Here is a 21,866-nt window from a genome sequence, read left to right as displayed (position 1 = left end):
AGGGGAGTGGGGAGTGACCATTAGTCTTACCCTAGGATGATTGGGGGTGCTGGGATAATCACCCACTCCAACTAGATACCCCCACCACCACCACCAGGTTACCTGCAGCAGGACCTTCTAAGCTCAAGTGTCCCAGTGATTTGTGCCTTCCTATAGGGGACACATACCTCAGCTTCAGCTAGAGCAGCCTGGCTCCAGCTCTCCTATTTGGTCAAGACCTGTGACTTATAGGCACTCCTCATGGCTCTTAACTCCAACACTGCCACAGATGGTGAGTACACACACACACACACACACACCACACACACACACGTACCACACACACAGACACATGTACCACACACACACAGACACATGTACCACACACACACACACACACACACACACACACACAGAGCCCTCCACAGACATCATAGTGGGAGAGGAAGCCTGACTTTTCCTGTCCCATCTATTACTGACCCATGAATAGATTCTGCCTAGGACCTGGAAACTGGAAACTGGAACCGGCTTTGCCCTGCCCTCACCTCTGCAACCTTGTAGAAGATCCTGGGCACAAGATCACCGATGGACTGGCATCTGAAATGCCCACAGACTGCCCACTCCCACCATCTAGCTGCCATTCTATTCTCCCCCTCCTTCCTTCTCTCCATCCTCCTTGCTGCTTCCTGACAGGAGCCCTTCCTCCCTCCCTGCCTGTGCATGGCCTCCTTCTCTTGAAGATGCTCCTGGCTCTGACCATCATGGGAACTGCAGCTGCTCTTCCTGGTTTGTCTCTCCTTCTGACCTCTCGGTGTGAATCTTTTGTTAATGCACTGGGCTGAGAACCCAGGCCCAGGCATCTCTCTGGTTTGCTCCTGTAACCTGCCCAGTTATAGGGCAAGTTCTAGAGGTACTTGAGCAAATGAGTGAACCCATTCCCCACGACACACAGTCCAATGTCCCACCTGAAGGGTGGGCACCCAGGACCTCAAGTCAGCTCCACTCTGTCTCCAGCCCCTATTCTTGGGCCTCATTTCCAAGGTACCTTCGACATCTTTCTGAGGTTGGGTGTGTGTTGATAGGGTGTTCGCATACACAGGTAGGGTGATTCATACCTGGTTGAAAGAAATCTCCAGGCTTTAAGGTTTCTGCCCTGTCAGGGAACAGGGCAATTGCAAGAGAGGTACCATAAACAAACAAACAAATAAACAAAAACTTGCAAAGAGTAAAAACATATCCATATTTTATTTAATTTAATCAGGGGTTAGGGGAAGGTCAGAGATCCATAGGTCTCTGCTCTCTCCATCCAGGGCTGGGATTAAAGGTGTGCACCACCACAGCACACCTTAATAGTCCCCAAAGTTCAACCTGGAAAGATTGAGAAAGAGAAGCCATATCCTCTAAAGGTTGAGGTCAGAGGCCAGATATCCAGAATTTGACCATCAGTGGAGGAAGCTGGCCACCAGGCAGGTGAGTGTGGGGACCAATAGAGTGGGCAGGGGCAAAGACAGCAGTCGTCCTGAGGCATGAGACCTGAACACCTGGCGGTTTCCCAGTGGCTGCAGGGGCCTCACATTGTCCTTCATGTTCAACTTCTGTTCTTGGTCATAGTAGAGCTTTTTTGAGAATTCCAGGAACTGTGAAAGAGACTTGGCTCAGCAGGTGGAGTGATGCTCTTTGCTGGGTGACCTCAGACCAGACGCCTCACATCAGCAAAGAGAGGGGCTCGAAATGACTACCAAGAGTGTCAGGTGTGGCATTTATGGGAAGCTGAGTGCCACTGTCTTTCCCTGTCCTCTGCAGATACTCTTTCGATCCAGTTATCGTGACTGTTGCTATGGTACAGTGGTTCCTGAAGGTCAGCATCCTTTAGTGTCAGCTGAAGGACCTCACCGGACCCCGGATACCTGGGCCCTGGGCCGCAGAATATCTGACTCCATAGATATAGAGTGAGCCTATGAATGGGCATTTCTAAAAAACTTCTCACGGGTGAAGATGCTGACGTCACACTGAGAATCACTGCTATAAGCCCAAGGGATTTTGGTCCTCTGGGTTTCCTGCTGTCTTTCCAGAGGCTATTGTAAACTCAAGTGCTGTTTGTTGAGCGACTTCCCAATAGCACTAAGGAAGTCCAACTTCAGGTCCCCCTGGAATACTGGCTCCCCACATTGACCAGCCAACTCTCTCCCACTTTTCTAGAAGCCCATTCCAAGTACTCTCAGGGACTTCTCACTGGGCCCTCTACGCAGGAAAGTGGTAGTCAAGAGCTTTCTTTCTTGTCTGTGTCCACCAGTGGAAACCCAAGGTCTGACTCAATGAGTCTTATCTTCCCACGCCTGGGACCCACAGAGCAAACAGGTAGGCTCCATATGGGAGACTGCACCTTGCCCATGCCTGGGTACCTGGTCTTTATGGATCTTAATAGGTTCCTCGAACACAGTCCAGATGACAGTCTCATCACAGCCTGGTGTAGTCAGTGAGCCCTGGTAACGGAAGTAGGCAGACAGTTTCTTCTTTTCAGGAAGCATATCCTGCAGGCAGCTCTCACTCACTGTGGAGTTTGTAACTGGGGTGGGAGACAAAGCCGTTATAGATGGTTCTCTTTAAAGCAGCTGTCCTAGGGCCTCCACTCCTCTCATCACGGGAAGAAGCCATCCCTTCCCCCACCCAACTCACAGGGTTTGGAGAGCCTGGACAGTGCCTCCACCAGGGGCTGGAAGCCCTCGTTTACCTCGTTTCCCACCTGGAACAGGAGAGAAAGAAGCATGAGATGGGTTCTTTGGGAGCTGTTGTGGCCAAGCAGCTTCCTGGAGGACAGGTGACCTCCAGAATCCATCTGGAGGATAGGAGTCCCACCTCAACCATGAATGCCAGCACCGCAATCTTGTCCTTGGAGTCCGAGTCCTGCACCTTATCGCCTGTTGTCATCTTCTTATGCACGACATGCATCTAGGAAGCACATTCGGATGCAGGACTTACGGGGAGCTGGACCACCCATCCTGCCCAAGGTAGTGTACACCCAGAACCCAGCCCAGGACCCAGTTCCAGGACTTCTTACCTCCATGGCAAAATGTTTCCCATCAATACTGTGCTCTGAACCCTTGTTCGACTCCTCTGACCAGTGCAGGTGTAACTGTATGGCCTTGTACTGGGTGGGCAGATCTCCTCCAAAAATATAGATGTCCTCCCCCAGCGACATTTCCACTGGGAGAGACCAAAGTGGGCAGAGTCCTCACTCTGGCGTCCCCTTGGCCCTCTCAGTTCCCACCCCAGTTTTTCCCTCTCCCCTTCACTGTTTGAGGCCTGAGCCCTGAGGGATGGGATGGAGATGTAGCCAGCACTCTGCCTAGCTGCTCACTTCCCCCCACCCCACCCCTACCTCTGCTCACCTCACCTCTCAAATACCTATCCCAGAATGTAGCCCTGTCCTAGGCCTGCTTGTGTTTGACTCCTTCGGTGGTGCCTGTTATCCCCACGATAATGTCCAAACTCCTCAGCCCTGGTGACCTGTTCTGGGTCTTAGCTCCTCCTAGCTTCCCTCTATGGCCTCCATCCACACACAGCTGCTCCTTCACAGTTCCCCAAACACCTAAGCAGTTTCACGCCTCTGTGCTTTCAAAAAGGTCGTTCCCTCCTTCCGGGAAGGTTCCCTCCCCTCACCCCCACTGTTCTGATGAAATGACTAAAAACACAGCTATCTAGAGTATCCTCCTCTCTACAAGTTTCCCTGGTTGCCCCTCCCATCTCCAGGCCTGAGGGACTCACCTTCCTGGTACGGTTAGCCCTGCCTGGGGGTTCCACCCAGCCCACGCAAGACCCACCTGAGTGTTGGTTGTTCTTAACTTCCCACTTCTTCTTTTGGTCATAGCCAACGAAAGTGAAGGGTGTCAGACTGGGGTTCAACTTTGTCTTACTAGTGACAATATTGATAGGAGACTGCTGGTTCTTCTTACAGTCTCCAGTCCATTGTTCAGGCCCTGAGCAGAGAAGAAAAGTCCGAGAGTCAAGGGCACATTGACCCATTGATGTGAATTAAGGTCTTAGAGTACTGGTGAGGTCCCACATCAGTGCACGAGTCTCAGAATTCTGCCCTGGCCTTCCACACTGACATAACATAGGCAGGCTGGTGGGTCTCTGATGTGGCTGAGGGATGAGGGGGCATGGAGAGAGGGGTGGAGGGAGAAGCAGGCTTGCTGTTGATGGCTAAGAGCTCTGGGATTGGAATAACCTCGTGATGCTAAGCTCTGGCTTTCGAAGTGGGAACCTGGACATGAACTAAGGAGCTTCCAGGGGATGTTGGGAAGTTGGGAAATTGAAAAGTTGCTGGGTGGGGAGATGGCTTTTCAGCTTTGGACATTGTGGAGGAGGTCCTCCTGGAAACTGTAATGGAAGACCTGACAAGGCAACATCTAAAGAGTAGGAGGTTGGGGAGGAAGAGCCAGGCAGGCAACTCCAACATTCAGCTACATAGGGGTAAGATAGGGGCATCCCTCAACACAGCAGGCTACAGGGAAATTAGTCAACATTAGAAAAAGTGCCAAGGAAGCAGTGGGGGTGTGGTCTGGTGGCAGAATGCTGGATGCCCCAGCACTCCGATAAACAAACTACCAAGAACCATCATCCCCCACTTCCACTTTAAAGGGCCTGACCAGACTCAAACCTGCATTTTGTTAGGGGAAAAAAATAGCAAAATATTCTGGTAATTAGCTCCTGGTGTCATTGATCGGCCCCTGTTCACTGAGCGCTGGAAATGTGTGCGAGTGTGCCTATGTTGGAAGTTGATGAAAGACTGGCAGTACCCACCTGAGCAATGGCTGTTGGGCTCCTTGGCTTGAATCTCATAGCACCAGTGTGAATCTGGAACAGAGAGGGGAAGAATTCGAACCCTGGGTGTGCGCGGAACTCCTTCGTATAGCCCTGTAAACCAGAACCTGGGAGAAACTCTGGTGGGAAAGCCCTTGAGTTGAGTTGAGGTAGGTTTCTGGGTGTGGGGTTGAGGTCCCCAGGGAGGTAGACTTAATAGGAATGGCTAGCTAGTAGTGGTACAAGCCTCTAATCCCAGCACTTGGAAAGCAGAGGCAGGAGTTCAAGGTCAGCATGGTCTACAGAATGGATTCCAGGATAGCCAAGGCTTTCCAGAGAAACCTTGTCTCAAAAATAAAATAGGGGGCTGGAGAGATGGCTCAGTGGTTAAGAGCATTGACTGCTCTTCCAGAGGTCCTGAGTTCAAATCCCAGCAACCACATGGTGGCTCACAACCATCTGTAATGAGATCTGATGCCCTCTTCTGGTATCTGAAGACAGCTACAGTGTACTTCTATATAATAAATATAATAAATAAATCTTTAAAAAAAATAAAATAATCATAGAAATGTCAGCAACACAGACAGCCCATTGCACCTAGCATGCCAATCTTCAGGGCTCCCTCTCTCTCTCTCTCTCTCTCTCTCTCTCTCTCTCTCTCTCTCTCTCTCTCCCCCTGCATCCTAAGAGGATTAAGAGGAGGCTCAGCTGAGAGTGAATGCTTAGGACCATCCTCCTCTTTCCTGGAACAATGGAGTAGATCCCAGTTTTCCAACCAGACTGCCTTGAATTCAGAGAAGGGGTGCGAAGGGGTGCTGATCCAGGTGATGGAACATCAGCCAAGTCTCCTGAATGCCCCCCTGGCTTTGTCACGGCCCGCTCTGAAGACAGAACCACCAGCATCCCTGAAGAAAGCGACAACCCAATCCTGCCATAGCAGTGCAAGCTACTGATGAGGGGACCCAGGCAGGGGCATGGCACATTTAAGCATTCTGCTCCTTTTCTCCTGTAAAACTAAATCTGCTCTAGAAATAAGGTCTATAGGAGGAGGGGGCAGGAAGACAGACAGACAGAAAGACAGACAGACAGACAGACAGACAAAACAACATGCTTCTTCACCAACAGAGTGAACGAAGCATTTCATCTGAAATTAGACTTTTTTTTTTTTTTGGTTCTTTTTTTCGGAGCTGGGGACCGAACCCAGGGCCTTGCGCTTCCTAGGCAAGCCCTCTACCACTGAGCTAAATCCCCAACCCTGAAATTAGAATTTTTGATGGAGCCATTTAGGAACCCTGTGTTTAAAGGACGGTCCCTTAGGCTGGAGATGGCTCTGCAGTTAAGAGCACTGACTGCTCTTCCAGAGGTCCTGAGTTCAATTCCCAGCAACCACACAGTGACTCACAACCATCTGTAATGGGATCAGATGGCCTCTTCTGGTGTGTCTGAGGACAGCTACAGTATACTCATATACATAAAATAAATAACTCTTTAAAAAAAAATGGTCCCCGGGTTGGGGATTTAGCTCGGTGGTAGAGCACTTGCCTAGCAAGCGCAAGGTCCTGGGTTCGGTCCCCAGCTCCGAAAAAAAAATAAATAAATAAATAAATAAAAATTAAAAAAAAATGGTCCCTTACTCTCTTTGGTTGTATCATCTGTAAAATGGAGCTAACATGGCCACCATGCAACCGTAGAGAGGACTAAATGAGAGATGATTTGAACTCTTCTGGGCAGCCTATACTCACCCGGTAAGTTCACAGACAACTCTTCCCCTCCTCCCTGGCCTCCTGTCAGTGAGCAGATGGCTGAAGCCAATCCAAGGCAGGAGAGGAAAAGACATGGAGCGACTTGGAAAGGACTCATGAATGAGGACATTCCTAAGAGAAGTGCTGTACCCTGCCCAGTCACGCATCCTCACACTGAGTCATCCCCCTTTCCCTCCTGGGGGCTTTGAGGGATTCCAGTGCTGGGAATCGAACCCAGGGTCTTGCACAACATGCCAAGCAAGTGCTCTACCACTGAGCTACAGACCCAGTCCTTTTTTTTTTTCCTTTTGAGGTAATATCTCCCAGTGTAGTTCAGGCTGGCATGATAGGTGTGTACCAATGTGCTGCTAGCCTCTCTTTCTTGCCTGAGCTCTGCACTCCCAAGCCCCATTGCCACCTAGTCTGGGCAGGGCATCCATCCCTGGGGAAAGGATGAGTCTGTAAGTATAAAGTCATCTCGTGGTAGCCAGGAGGAGCAAGGTTCTAGACTAGGAGAGTGAGCCCTCCAGGAAACTGGCGTCCTTCTCTTGGCCTCCAAGGATCACTTTGGACTTGCTAGTTTCCTAGTACTGTATCAGAATTCATTCCAGCTTAAAATGCGGGGTCTTCCCCACGGTGCTTTATCCTCTGGGAGCAGCTGCACTGGGGGACATCGGCATGAGTCCAGGAGTCTGCAGAGAGCAGTGGCCACCCACCCTCTACATAGGCAGACGGCCTCAGGAAGTCCGATCCCTATCCTTCCCGCCTGCTCTGCCACGTCTCTGCCTATCGCTTAATCTCTGCCGAGATTCCTTTGTCTGAGCCTTCGAGTTCTCCAGAGACAGAGGCACTGCCCCAAACTCTCAAACCAGATGAAGGACTGACCAGTCACAATGAGGAGAGGGGCTTTTACGGTCTTTTTTGGGTCACTGGCCCTCAGAAGACCCAGAAGGAGAACAGGTATCCATGAAGAGCCATCAGAGAGCAGCCCCTCCTTAGCACTTAGGACCTAAGGGGAAGTTATTCCTGGAAAAGGCCAACTCTGAAGGGCAGAGCCATCAGGCTTGCCTCAGGAGTAGCCCATCTGGGAATTTCTCAGAAGTCTTCCCTTGCCAGGCTCTGGCCCCAGCTCCCTGGTTTGTAGTGTGACCTCTGATCCACTGTCTTAATCATAGAGACTTTTGACCTGCTTGGCTGAACACTCTTGTAACTACCTTCTCTCTGGGAGGTGGTGGCCAGAACAACAACGCTGAAGATCTGAAGATGCAGAGGCCAGGGGTCAGGGGTCAGGGGTCAGGTCTGCGTCTTAGTCAGGTGGCAGGGCACTAGTGATACCACTGTTCTCTGTCCCTAGTTACAAGCCTCCCCCTCCCTTCCCCCTTTTAAGGTAAGGGTTTATTTTTGGCTCACAGTCCGGGAGCCTTTTAGAGAAGACTGAATTTTTTTTTTTTTTTTTTTTTGGTTCTTTTTTTCGGAGCTGGGGACCGAACCCAGGGCCTTGCGCTTCCTAGGTAAACGCTCTTCCACTGAGCTAAATCCCCAGCCCCCAAGAAGACTGAATTTTAACGGACCTTGCTCACCCCACCCTCACTCTGAGGTAAGGGGGGGAAGACTCCTGTAACTAGCTCAGCAGAACCCGTGTATATCCTGAGTAAAGTCTTCACACTTCCTGGCTAGGGGTCTAGAGCTCCAAAGGGGTGAGAAATCTCCTCTCAACAGGAATAAGTACTCTGAGGATTTTTACAGACAACCTGGGCACTTTCCAATTCCGCCAGGACTACGCGTGAAGGAAGGTAGCCCTGGCACTAAAACGGAAACAGTTTGTGTGAAGAAGTCAGCTGATGGATTCCTGCCTACAGGGCCCCAGGCTGGGCCTCATGACCATCTCGTAGTGTGCTTTTCCCCCAGAGCCCAAGGGCACTGCCTTAGCTCTTATACACCTTATCCTTAAAACAGCACCAGGAACAGAACCACTAAACCCGATTTGTAAACGACAGAACACGTTGTACGACTTACCCAAGGTGAGCAGCTAGCTACCAGGCACCCGTAAACTTAAAAACATTTTCCTTTTTACTAAGTCGTTTTAAGTGCCCAATCCTACGCCGCCGCCGCCACCACCCCCCTACACACACTCCGCCCTTTAACATTACATTAGTTGCTCTTTTCCCTCACCTGGGAAGGAACTTGGGAGTTATTGCAAGACGTCTTCCCTCCTCCAAGCTAAGTCCCTCCAGTAACGGGGAATACTCTCTTTCCTTCTGGGTGACTGAGAGCTTCTCCTTCTCCCCACCGTAACCTCCCACGGCCTCCATTCCAGGCAGAGCACCTAACTCTGGAAGGGAGGTTTGGCCCGTTGGATGGGAAAGTCTGCTTGCGGACTAAGAGATGAAGTCTTTGTGAAGTAGCCCTTTGGGGTAGTAGAGAAGGTGCCAACCGCTAGAATCGCCTTTAGCTCCTTATCAAATATTAACACGCCTCTACCGCCACCCCCACCTAGAAGAATAATTAAGAGCTTGGTCTCACCATTAATCTTTAAACGAAAATCACCTTGTCTGGAAAGACCGGCTTGGCCAGGGACTTGGGTCTTAGGATGCCCCCCGCCAGGTTCCCAATCCAGCACTGGGGGAAGGGGAGAAGGGAGCTTGAAGCTCAGGGGCCAGAACCCTAGGGTCAGGAGAAGGGAACACCAGGACCCCAATACATCCAACCAGCTGCGTTTGTTCTGGGTGGGCAACAGTTACCGTCTCAGAGTCCCTGCAGGACAGTCGGCCACTCGCCACCCACGGGCAAACCCAGGAGAGCCAAGGTGCGAAAAGGACCGTGGATCCAGACCGGTAGAAGCATCTTCACCACACATCACACGCGCGGCCCCCACGCGGACACCCCGCGGCCGCGCACATGCGGGCACACATTCCCCCGCAGCCTCCCGCGGACACGTGTAGGCGCCCACGCTCATACACAACCAGGTCCGCTGCAGCCTCACGGTTTCCTTGCACGAACCATGCGCAGCCGGAGCGCGCTAGCAAGGGTAGCGAGTCTGGGGGCGCAGAGGGTCACCCCAGGGTACCTTCAGTAGAGGGGGCCACGTAAGCCAGCGCCAGTAGAGCAAGAAGGAGCTGCATGGTGCTTGAGGGCATAGACGCTGCCCAGCCTGGGGTCCAGCACCAACGAAGCCACCCGAGGCTTCGGGATCATGCCGGTTGAGGCTTTATAGCAGAGCCACGACCTAAGGGAGCCCGGACGGCAGGACGTGGGAGGCGGCTCCTCCTCCTGGCGGAGCCTCTCCTCTCCTCGTCCAGTCTCAGGTCGAAAAGAATCCTCTCCCCGCCTACCTTGCTACCTTCGCCCCTGGCGAAAAGACCCCTCACCCACTCCGCATCTTCAGGGATTAGAAGCGGAGTCTTCCACTTGCCAGCATCCTCCTATTCCTGGTCACTGATCCCGGAGCAAAGATGAGCTATCCTCACGTACCTGACCCACAGGGTATCTTCCCAGACTCGTAGCTTTCATCAACCACATGGTCTCCTAGTGTGTCCTTGGAATAAACTTGATTTGGGGCAGAATGGATGCAAATCTTCTCAGGGAGACGGAGAATCAGGACGGTTGAAAGCTTTGCGGTGCTGTTTATTGAAGAGCTGCCCCGTGAGAAGCTCTTTGAGGAAGTGGTAGCTGACTCTTCAGTCTCATCTTTTTCCTTCCTGGCTGTTCCAAACTTGATTTTGTTTTGTTTGCTTTCTGGGGACTGAAGATGACGATTATGATGATGACGACGATGCTGCTCCTCCTCCCCACCCTCATTCCTTTTCTTTCCCTATTTCTCATAAGAGGCAAGCACTCCACCACTGAGCTATACCCAAACTCAATTTTAAAGAAACCAAGACCTGTCTGCCTCCCTAGAGCTAAGCTCCCTAAAATGCTGTTACTGGTGGGTTTTGTGCTAAGCCACGGAGATGGGGTGGAGTGGAGTGTCAGAACTGGGAAGGGTATGCAATTAAGTGGACCGAAAAGTGAAAGGGTGGGAGGCCGGGAGACACAATAGAAAATTGGTTTGTATAGTGGCTTACTAGGAAAGGCCATGGTGTCATAGGGGGAAAGACTGGGTGCTTTTGAGACCTCCTGACCTAGTAGATGAGAGCTGGGGAAGAGGGAAAACCAAGGGTCTGAGTGCACCCTAATTCTCTCATCAGACAGGAATAGTCCCCAGCAAAGAAAGATTCCTTGAGTAAATGGTCTCTCATATCCAGAGAAATGGATCTGGCCTCACTTCCAAGCAAATAGTTCTTGTCACTCTCCGTGGAGATCCCTTACATCTCACAGGGAGTCTGTGCATCCCTGGGAAGTTTGGAATCTAGGACAAGGTTTGGGGAGATAGATAAGGAATCAGGCAGTACACCTGGACTCCTCCATCAACAGGAAGCCCCATTTTTCTGGTCCAGCTACTTCCCTATCCGTTGCCAAATTCTCATCACATCACCTTCTCCCTACCCGGACACCAGCCTTTGAACCTCTGAAGAGGAACGACTCCATCAGAACAATCCAAGCAAAGGGGCTTCCTCCCTTCTTGAGTCTGGCTTGCTCCTCTCTCTGGCCTAGGATCACAGCCTACACCGGCAGCTTTGATCCTACAGAGAGGCTGGGGGAGGGTGTCCCTATCAAGCTTAGGGTCTTATTGTCTGCTCTGCTCTGGAATTTAACATCTAACCTGGGATCCTGGCATTTAGCTCTCTTTGGGCCTTATTTGGAGAGTGGATTTGTGTTTGTGGGGCTGAAAAATGTCTCCTTTAGGAATGACAAAGGAGCAGTTTAGGATCCAGGATGTCCCTGTGACCTAGGCCAGCCCCCTGACAAGCAGGGGAGAGATTTGATAGCTTGAGCAGGCTATTATATTATCCATCAGTGATTTCTGCTATTTATTTCAAAAGACCCATAGCACTGGGGACCCTGGAATAAAGTGTGGGAAGCCAGGATGTGTTCCGGCCAGGCTTCCAGGCAGCCCCTCTGAGGAAGGTAATTCTGGGGGAGTTATGACACCTCACCCATGTTTCCATCTGCCTTCTGACTCTTTGGCTTCCCAGATGCCCTTGCTATAACGGCCTTCCTGCATGCCCCACCCCCATCATCCCCTGTCATAACATTTCCAGCCCTACCTCCCCGCCCTATCTCCACTCCTGGCCGCCATAAACCAGCTAGCTACCTGTCACATTTTCCAAGCATCTGGGGCCAAGTCTGATTTAGGATGATTAGAGGAGAGATGGGCACTGAAATGTCCCAGGAACTTAATGGACCATAAAGCTGCCAGCCCAGGATGGGAAAGCCCTCCCTGCTCAGTCTGAGCCCAGAAGCACGTTCTTCCTCATACTTAGTCCAAGGTTCCGAGTTCAAATCTTTGCTCTTCCTCTGACTCAGTGATGGCCTTGGGCAACTTTCCCTTCCCTCTGATTGCAGCTTCCTCCTCTAAAAAGGGGGGTGGGGTGGGGAGAAGATGACAGAGCAGAATCCTGTCCCCATGACCTTCACCAATAAACAGATACTGGGAACCCAACCAGTCCTGTCTGTCACAACTGAGTTTGCTAGGCCTGGGTGTGACTGACGGTCCATGGGGTGTTCAAACATGAGTCACAATACTAGTCCACAGGTTTTCACTTATGAGGCCCTGTCTAGGGCAGGGGAGGCAGTAGGAGGCCAAGGGCTCCATCTGAGGTCAAAGAGAGGCAGGAGAAAAAGACAGGACAAATTATGAGGACCTGAGAGGAGAAAGAAACCCCTCAGCCCAGGATCTGGTTGAAGTCTCTCCCCAGCTTCAAAAATCCCAACACAATTGCATTTGCCTATCTCCTTGTATGTACCCGTGCAGTTTAGGAGTCTATCAGAAACCCCCATTATAGAGCAAAAGGATTTCTTCTTTGTGCCTCTGAGCAGAGGGTTTTACCTCCACATGTCACCTCCAGAGACTCCATAATCTCCCTTATCAGAGAGAAATAGAAAGGCCAGTGTAATGGCTCAGTAAAGCTGCCAGGTTAACAACCTGAGTTCATCCACCTCCAGGACCCATATAATGGAAGGAGAGAACCAACTCCTGCAAGTTGTCCTCTGACCTACACACGAACACACAGGCACGCGCGCACACGCGCTCGCGCGCGCGCACACAAACACACACACACACACACACACACACACACTCACGCACACTAAATGCATTTGAAAACTCCAGAGAAAGAAGGAAAAAGTATTCTCAGTAACCCCTAAAGACCCACCAACTGTGGCTAACACTGACACTTAACTGAGTCTCCCAGGAAGCCTACACCCTCACTTGGGTATGTCCTGCTGTTTTCCTGAGTCTTTCTTTTTCTCTTGACACCCCCCCCCCATGGTTTACTGTGACTCCTTTGAGCAGCCAGGCTTTGGGGTGTATTTTTGTTCTTCTCTTGAGTACATTTCTTTCTATTTTTAGTAAATGCCCAACTCTGCTTCATACCGGCTATTTGTGAAGTTCTTTTTTGTGTCAAAGACTCAAATCCTAGGTTTGCCCGAATCCAGCTTTTTAAAAGATTAAGGGAACTTTTCTGATTGCCTTGGGTAATAATTCAGAGCTTTGCCTGGGTCCCTGTCACCACTGACATCTTTTGGGGGATTTGTCTGAGCTCTGTCTCAAGTACTGTTGATGAGTTCCCCTGACCAACACTTAGCTGATCTGTTTTAGTTGTAGCTTAAATATTACCTTGTTTTTTTTTGTTTTGTTTTGGCTTTTTGCTTTTTTTTTTCTTCTGTGTCTTGGTGATAAATCCATGTAGTTTTATTTTATTTTTATACTGTCTTAAGGGTTTTTATTTGTGTGAATGTGTGTGTTGCACACACATACACATAACACACACACACACACACACACACACACACTCTACAATATGCACATGGAAGTCGGGGACAATTTTCAGGAGTTAGTTCTCTTCCCACAACCACATCCCTAGGATCGAACTCAGATTATCAGGTTTAGCCGCAAGCACCTTTACCCATTGAACCAACTCACTGACCTGCATGCAGTCAATGAGTGCTAGCCATTAATCCCAACGATAGAAATCCCCTAGAGACATGCGCAGACAGAACAGGTCACGCTAGTCTGAGAGGACAGCACTGTGGAGATTTATCCATTCATGTCCTAGGCTACTCTCTTGCTTCCAGGAGAGCAGTGCAAGATTCCATGAGTGAGGGAGTTACTTCCACAAGCTGGATCGGAACATATCGAGAATGCCCACTTCTGGGGAGGTCAGCAAATTAGGGCAGGGACTGCTCTTCTGCAGGACCAAGGTTTGATTCTGTGCACCCACATGATGGCATACAGCCATCATAGCTCTAGTCCCAGGGGATCTGACTCCCTTTTCTGGCTTCAGTCAATACAGTTATGCTTGTGCTTCTCAGACAAACGTGCAGATAAAAACCCATCCACTTAAAATAATAGTAAAACAATACCTACTGCTATAATCTTATGATTTTTGAAATCTGTTCTAGTGGGGGTGCATGTTTCTTGTGTACAGGTGTGGTGGAGGAGTGCATGTGTGCACGTGTGTACCTGTGCATGAGTATGTGTGTGCTATGCATGTCACAGCACATGTATAGGCTGGAGGATAATTTTCAGGAGCTTTCCACAATGTGGGTTCTAGGGATTGAACTCACCAGCCCCCACTTTATTTTTCAGACATAAAATCTCTCATTGGGACCTGTTGTCACCCACTGAGACATCAGCCTGGTCTCACCTTCCCAGTACTAGTGTAACAAGGACTTGTCACCATGCCCAGATTTTTACTCAGGTGTTGGGTGTCAAATGCCTATCCTCAAACTGGTGTGGAGTAATTTTACCACCTGAACTATTCCCCAGCTCTCCAGACTGTGGCTGTTAGCAGCTGTTTGTAAAGCTGATGGTCTTAGGCAAAGAGAACTCTGCCTCAAGGCGGCTTTACCTGTTTGTTTTATGGCCTCAATTAAGAAATCTGTGGACCTTTGCAGTCCAGCCGACTTCGATCCTAGGGAGGTTCTAATCTCCTGTCTTCATTTCTAGATCCTCACTAACTGGTGTTTTGAGGAAGAGGTTTCTGTAACTCTAAAGGCCAAATGGCTAAGTTCCAACACTATCCATTTTTATAAAAACCTTCTGTGTATCTGTCTTAGAACTACTATAAATAGTATTGTACACAACACAATAATGCATGTTCAGAAGGCTCAGGGCCTCCTGGAGAGAAAAGCAGACCCCAGAGCTGCAGGGGTGCCCAGCGTCAGGCAAACAGCTCTAAAGGACAGAACAGTGATGTTTGATCCAGGTAGGGGACTCAGCACAGGAGGCCCAACATACTCTGTTTCCTTTATCTCCCTTCTTTAAAAAGCAAAACAAAACTTTGCTCCTTTCAAACACACAGGAAAGCACAGGAGGCTTGGCTTAGCCTCACTGTGAATTAATGTAAAGAGACTTTGGCCAAAGCAATGCTGAGGGAAATTTTCATTTCCTAGGGCAGCTCATTCTCTGCTGCTTGGCTCCCAAGACCTTTCTGTTCTGACTTTTGTTTTTACTGAGCCTCTCCTTGGAGCTTGAGCTTTATCAATGAGCAGGTAAGACTTTGGTCTATGTCTTTAAGATGTACATTTTATGGGGGCTTCAGAGGGGAACCAGTTGGAAAGGCGCTTGCTGCACAAGCATTGAGTTTGGATCCCTAGTCCTCTCATAAAACAACAGGTGCAGCTGGGGGAATGGCTCAGCGGTTAAGAGCACTGACTGCTCTTCCAGAGGTCCTGAGTTCAATTCCCAGCAACCACATGGTGGCTCACAACCATCTATGATGAAATCTGAAGCCCTCTTCCGGTGTGTCTGAAGACAGCTACAATGTACTTATATATAATAAATAAATAAATCTTAAAAAAAATAATAAAAAAGACAGGTGCAGCTGCATGTTCTTGTAATTCTAGCTGAGACAGAAATAACCCTGGGGCATGGGGGCCAGTCTTTCTAGATAAATTCATCAGTGAGTACAGGTTGAGGGAACCTCAAACAGGTCACAGTGTGAAATTTGGGATTTCTTTTGGAGGACTAACAAGCATGGAGTACAAGGTAACTCTAAGACCCTTTGCTCCTAGCTGAGGAGAAGTCAAATACAAGTAACTACGCAGAAAACCAACATGCCTTATGTTCAGGGAGGAGGTCTGGACCACAGATGAGAATAGACTTTGGAGCTTCATTGGGTTACCATGGCAGCCCCACTGGTACCCAAACTTACCACCCTCAGATCTGACTCTCACGTGGGTACCGTTTGAATCTAACTACATGAATTCTGGGAAAGGTCTGATAGACTTCTGGGAACTTTATAGTAAGCTCCAGAAACGTCAGTTGTGACACAAAAATGACACTTAACATCCTGTGGCTTAACAGATAAAGTTAGATCTAACATCCTGTGACTATTGGGTAAAAAACCTTTTGCAATATAGTAACAAGTCATAGTTCCACCAACCAAAGGCTTAAAATTCTCTCAGACTCTCAGACCCACAGCACCGTTCTCTCCATTTGGCTGAAACACACCTCTCTCATGTCTCCACCAATGAGCTTGGAAAATGTCTTGATTTATGACTTTCTTGGTTCTGTTATTTAGGAAAAGTTCATGAAGCGGCTTCCACGATGGAACACAGAATTTGGGGTGTTTCTGAGTTTCTTGGCCACAGTCACTTGTAGCTAGCTTTGGAATAAACATCCTCTGAAAGTCCTTTTAGGTGAGAGCCATGGTTTTGCTTGACCAGTCACGGGTGGTCCAACAATGATCCACCTTTGGTGGGAAGAGTCGCTTGGATGGAAACAAGGTGGGTCTGAGCCACCAGGTTATTTCCTCAGCTGCATTGGGAAGGGTTTCCACGATCTCTGGGAACTTCTTTGTTTGGTAGATGCCTTTGTGGCTCTGGTTTGCTTTTGAAGCCCTTGGCTTAAGTGTCTGTTTTGTTTGCTTGCTTAGAAAGCTTTGTGTTTCCACAGTCAGCTTGGTTTTTGTTTGTTTCCAGGTTTCTGATTCTGGACTCTGGCTTTGGTTAAGCTTGCTGGCTGTCGGTTTTTTTTTTTTTTTTTTTTTTTTAATGCTGTTTTTGGTGGTGGCAGCGGTGAGGTTGTTTTGGTTTTTGGTTTTCACTTTTCGAGGCTGGAATTAAAGGCATGTGCCACCATGCCAGGCTCCAATAGCTGTCTCCCAGCACCCATGAAACAGAGGCAGGTGGCTCTCTGTGAGTCTGAGGCCAGCCTGGTCTATACAATGAGTTCGGCAACAGCTTGGGCTACACAAAACACAAAAAGCGAAACAAGAAGGGAGGAAAGAAAGAAAGAAAGAAAGAAAGAAAGAAAGAAAGAAAGAAAGAAAGAAAGAAAGGTAGGTGTCTTGATTCGTGACTTTCATTGTTCTGTTACTATTAAAAAAACTTCCTAAAACTGCTTCTGCAATGGAACACGGAATTTGGGGCAACCTCAATCTGAGTTTCTGGGCCATGGACACTTATATCCTGCTGCAGAATAAACTACTTATTCCTATCCCCTTAAGGTGAGAGCTACGTTTTTACATCGACAAGCTATGGCTAAGATCAAGTGTTACATTAACAAGCTATGATTAATGCTGGTGTGCATGTGTACATGTGTTTGTGTGTGGATGGTGTATGTATATACGTGTGTATGTATGTGTGTTTATGCATGTATGTATAGTGAATGTGTGTACATGTGTATATGCATATGTGTGTGTTTGTGGTGTGTGTGTTTGTGTGTGTTTGTGTGTGTATGTGTGGTATGTGTGTATGGTGTATGGACATGTGTGCGTGTGCACATAGGCACATAGACAGAGGTCAGTAGCAGGTGTTGTCTTCAATCCTTCTCCTTCTCCTTTTCGGATAGGAATTTCTCACTGAACCTGAAGCTCACCAACATGGGGCCGTTCCCTTGCGATAAGCTACTGAGGTTCACCATTACACCTGGCTGTCACATGGATGGGGGCGGGGTCAGAACTTAAGTCCTCACACTAGAGCAGCAGGTACCTCACGGATAGAGCCATGGCCCAAGTCCTTAAATTAATAGCTGTCATGGCTAATAATGGCACGGTAGCCAGAATATTCCAGGAATCCAGAGAAGTGTTACCTAAAGTAGCCAGTGGGTAGGAGACTAGGGAAGTGTCCTGAACTTGAGACCTGAACTGAATCTTTAAAGTAAACCTGATGGTTCAAATTTACCCACCTATCAAAGCATCCTGGTGCACTCCCGTAATCCCAGCCCTCACGGAAGACTGGAGGACCACTGCCAGACCCTGTTTAGGAAAAAGAAAAAAGAACAAAGAACTGATGCTTCCTGTGGTGCATTTTCCAGGCTAGCACACACCCTAGAGAGGCTCACTCAACCCAGGGAGCAACAGGGAGCCTCCGGTTATTTCTTTGGCTTATAAAAAAGGAAGCTGCATCTCAGAAAGGACAATGACTCGCCTCAATTGTCCAATGAGGAAAGAGCAGAGGTGGGATCTTCACCCTGGTCTCTTCTCTTTCCCTCTTCCCAGGTCTCTGCACCGCTGCTGTCCTCCCCCCATCCCCCCAACATCACACTTCCTTCCCACTGGGACCTCACTTTGACCTGTGCTTGGTTTTTTTTGTTTTGTTTTTTTTTTTGTTGTTTTGTTTTTTTTTGCATCCCCCAGAGTTAATTAGCAGAGGACTCAGGGAAGGGGTGCAGAGATTCTAATGTTTGTATTCCTAGATGTTGGAATTGAATCCACAGGCCCAGCAAGGTTTAATCAATAGCCTGGCTTCACCGCTCCCCAACCTGGAACCCCGCCCACCACGTTCCAGCAGAGCCTAGAGTACTGCTCTTTGCCAGCTCTGTGGAGGCAACAGCTCTTCCCACCCACCCTGATTTTCTGACTGTGGAAGAGAAACCTGGAAGGTAGAGAGAAGCGGGCCAGGGAGAGTATCACTGTCTCATTAGGCTTCTCTTGAGAACCAAGGCAGAACCTTCTGTCCCCAAACATTTGGAAATAACAGCAACAGGATGTATGGAAAAATCCAGCAATGGGGTGACTTATGTTCTGTTCTTGCCCTACAAAAAAGTTCAGGAGAAAACCCCCCTAGTTGTCCCTGTCCCCACCTCTCTTAGTTCCACCCCGGGAAGCAGGGCTCAAAGGCTAGCAGGAGGTAGGGGTTGGAGTGTCTTTGGATTTTTCCAGCTGTAGCCATTGACATTCAGATTTTGCTGTGGAAGGATCCCTAAAGAGGGAGGGTTGGTGGGGGGAGGCTGATCCACACAGGCAGCCTGGGTAGGAAGGAGGAGATTTAAGAAAATAGACTATTGGCCGGGTGTGGTGGTGCATGTCTTTAATCTCAGCACACACTCAGGAGGCAAAGGCAGGTAAATCTGAGCTAGAAGCCAGCCTGGTGTCCAGAGTGAGTTCCAGGACAGCCAGAACTACACAGAGAAACCCTGTCTCAGGAAAAACAACAGTAACAACAACCAGACTATGGGCTGTAATGAAGCCCAGTTGGAGTGCTGAGAGGTGGAAGCAAGAAGATTGGAAGCTCTGGGCTATCTTCAGTCACATAATGAGTTTCAGGTTAACCTGGGCTACATGAGGCTCTACCTCAAAATAAATACGAAAAGTCAGGTGGCCTTTAATGTCAACACTCAGGAGGCAAGTTTGGGGTATACATTACCCAGGACAGACAGAGCTACATAGTGAGACCCTGTCTTAAAAAAGAAAGAAGAAACAAAGAAAGAAACAAAGAAAGAAGGTTCCTGCGGGGCATCTGGGTGTTTGTGTGAAATATTTTTAAATTATTCAAGTATCTGTTCATTGTAGAATATTTGGAAGGAAGAAGTCACCAGAAGCTTTATTTCCCAGTTTCTACATTTTATAATCTGATATATATGCAAATCTTTTAATTTTAGAATGACTCATTCGTGTTTAATTTTCAATGCTCCCCTTCAGTCTTTACGTCTAGGTAAATGTTGTTGACAGAGTCATTGTGTTCTGCTTTTCACAATTGCAGTGTAAAGGGAGTTGGCATTGCAGGATAGCTTTCATGGTGTACCCAGGTGTGGCCTCAGCTTCCTTTCCGCTGTCAAATCCTCAGCAAGTGTCTGCACCATGGGAAGGTGGAAAGGTGAGGCGGCAGTGTCTACACAGTTCCAGTCTTAGGGCCTCCGTTCATGAAAGCAGTTGGAGGTGAGATAATTAAGAGGATTCTTTAGAAGGCTCCCTCGGAAGCCAGCTGGAGAGTCTGAGACAAAAGTCCAACCCGTCTCATCTCCAGTGCCTGTGAGGTAGGAAGTGCCTGTGTGTGATGTGGACTGTGGTGAGGCTTTTGTGGTTGTAGTTTTGGGGTAACTGGGGGATGTCCTTGCAGGTACCTCCTCTGGGTGCATCTGTATGTGGGTGCCTTCTTCTGCCCTGACCTTCTGACAGCCCAAGGCCTTTCATATTCAGAAGGTGTCCCACCTAATTGTTGGTGTCCCATTGGCTTGACTGTCCTCTTCCTTCTCCTTCCCTCTGCCCCTCTCCTCTTCCTTCCTTAGTGCTCTTTAAACCCAGGGTCTGGCTTATCTAGGCAAGCACTCTACACTGAGCCACACACAGGCCCATTTTACCAAGGTCTCAATAGGTTGCCAGGCTGGTCTCCAACTAGAGACAACTCCTGCTTCAAGCTCCCAGTAGCAGGGATTACAGGTGTGGCACCTTGTAGGGCTCTAGTTTCTTTTCTAGGTAAGGGGGAAACATCTCTTTTTTTTTTTTTTTCTTTGTTCTTTTTTTCGGAGCTTCCTAGGTAAGCGCTCTACCACTGGGAAACATCTCTTAATCACAGTGAAATAGCATTTAGAAAGTTGGAAATCAGTTCTTTAGGCTCACCCCATCCCAGGCACCCAGAACTTTACCTCCTTCAAGAGCTGTTCCAGGGGTTGGAAATGGCCCAGCAGTAAACACTTGCTACTCTTGCATAGGTCCTGAGTTCAGTTCCCAGCATCCATATCAGGTAGCTCACAACTGCTTTGTGACTCCAGCTCCAGGGGATCTGATGCCCTCTTCTGGCCTCTTTGGGCATCTAAACTCACTTGCGCGACACACACACACACACACACACACACACACACACACACACAAACACATAAAAAAAAAACTTTTAAAAAAAAGAGACATCCCAAATACTACTACTGTGTACTACCTTATTCTGAACTCCTCTCTCTCTCTCTCTCTCTCTCTCTCTCTCTCTCTCTCTCTCTGTGTGTGTGTGCATGTGTGTGTGTGTGTGTCTTTCTCTCTATCTAATACTAGAGGGGAAACTAAGGCAAGCAGTTGAGAATAAGACAGCAAGTTTCCTGAAGACCACCTGTTACCTCATTGTTTCCTCCTGGTGTGGCCCTGGCTGCCTGGAGCACTGGGAAGGGATGGAGGTGTTCACTACTGCTGCAGAAGGAGCTGAGGGTCAGGCAGGCAGCTGAGGAGTTCGCCTGCGTGTTGGAGCTGGCCCTGCGTGCGAATGTGCAAGGTGGTTAGATGGACCGACCTTGCCTCCTTCCTTATTATGGTCACAGAGGAAGAGAAAGCTCTTTTATAACAAGTGATTGGGAAGCTCCGAGAAGTGTAGTTAAAGTTTAATGACACCTACATGGGATGGGTGGGAATGGGTTGGTTTCACTGGTAGGCCTTGCAGAAGGCTGCATGCACTCGGGAGTCTGCCCATGTCCATTGTTTCTCCACATATTTGCTGGCCACACCCAGTGGCTCCAGGTTCACCAAGCCTGGCTCTCAAAGTCTGTCTCCGTGCATGTGACCTCCACCACGTGTGACCTGCTGCAGAGCCCCAGAGGGGTCACCAACCCCTGCTGAGTGCTGTCTTGTCCGCGCTTGCTGCAGGCTGGGCCTGGAATGTGGAGAATGGCGCCCTCCAGCCTGACTTTGGCTTGCATTATCTGGATCTGATATAGCAGGGTGCCTAGGGTTAGAGGAGGCCCTGGTGGGAGCCAGGAAGCCAGGGACCTCTCTGGGAGGTGGTGCAGGAACACACCAGGAACCAGGTTGGAGCCACAACAGACTCCAACCCTCCCTGCTGGATTGAGCACAAACACCACCTTTTGGCTTTTCTTGTGTCTTTGGACCCTCTTCCCTTCAGGGAGTTTTACTCCTTGGTGCTTCAGTCATTAAAGTCACACCAGGCAGCCTTGTTATCTCCTCCACCACCCCCTCCAGGGCAAACACCTGGCCCAGAGGTTGCAAGACCTTTCCTTGGAATTCTGAACCTCATTCCTCACCAGAGGCTGTGTATGAAAGATGTATGATAGAGGCCTGCTCATCATTCCTGTCATTC

The 21,866-nt window shown here is 49.1% G+C and overlaps 1 protein-coding gene across 7 annotated transcripts; it reads right to left on the bottom strand.

Moving 5' to 3' along the window:
• Positions 1-1,195: 1,195 nt before the first annotated feature.
• Positions 1,196-21,085, bottom strand: Ca4 (carbonic anhydrase 4). Of its 7 annotated transcripts, XM_087571069.1 has the most exons (11): positions 20,896-21,085; positions 17,758-17,827; positions 16,081-16,817; positions 9,996-10,266; positions 4,783-4,836; positions 3,801-3,956; positions 3,038-3,183; positions 2,836-2,928; positions 2,656-2,722; positions 2,382-2,545; positions 1,196-1,616 (listed from the first exon to the last, which is right to left on the bottom strand). In XM_087571069.1, the coding sequence occupies exons 3-11, from the start codon at positions 16,087-16,089 to the stop codon at positions 1,422-1,424; spliced, it is 1,155 nt and encodes a 384-aa protein (XP_087427195.1). In that variant the 5' UTR covers positions 16,090-16,817; positions 17,758-17,827; positions 20,896-21,085; the 3' UTR covers positions 1,196-1,421. The 7 variants fall into 7 exon arrangements, with proteins under 7 accessions (XP_087427195.1, XP_087427199.1, XP_087427200.1 ...); XM_087571073.1 differs by lacking the exons at positions 9,996-10,266; positions 16,081-16,817 and adding an exon at positions 20,437-20,612; XM_087571074.1 differs by lacking the exons at positions 9,996-10,266; positions 16,081-16,817 and adding an exon at positions 20,437-20,603 and having other exon boundaries at positions 20,896-21,077.
• Between the last annotated feature and the right edge of the window lie 781 nt (positions 21,086-21,866).

Source organism: Rattus norvegicus, chromosome 10 (genome assembly GCF_021556685.1).
Source record: "Rattus norvegicus strain SHRSP/BbbUtx chromosome 10, alternate assembly SHRSP_T2T, whole genome shotgun sequence".
NCBI lineage: Eukaryota > Metazoa > Chordata > Mammalia > Rodentia > Muridae > Rattus > Rattus norvegicus.
The sequence above is the reverse complement of the archived record's forward strand: the minus strand, read 5'-3'. Positions and strand labels throughout refer to the sequence as shown.

Excerpts from the sequence above, each read along its gene's own strand:
- Ca4 (XM_087571069.1), bottom strand. Across the intron at positions 4,837-9,995 it reads GAAGATACCCTGTGGGTCAG|ATTCACACTGGTGCTATGAG; the intron begins GTACGTGAGGAT and ends TCTCTGTTCCAG. Across the intron at positions 2,723-2,835 it reads TGCTGGCATTCATGGTTGAG|GTGGGAAACGAGGTAAACGA; the intron begins GTGGGACTCCTA and ends CTCCTGTTCCAG.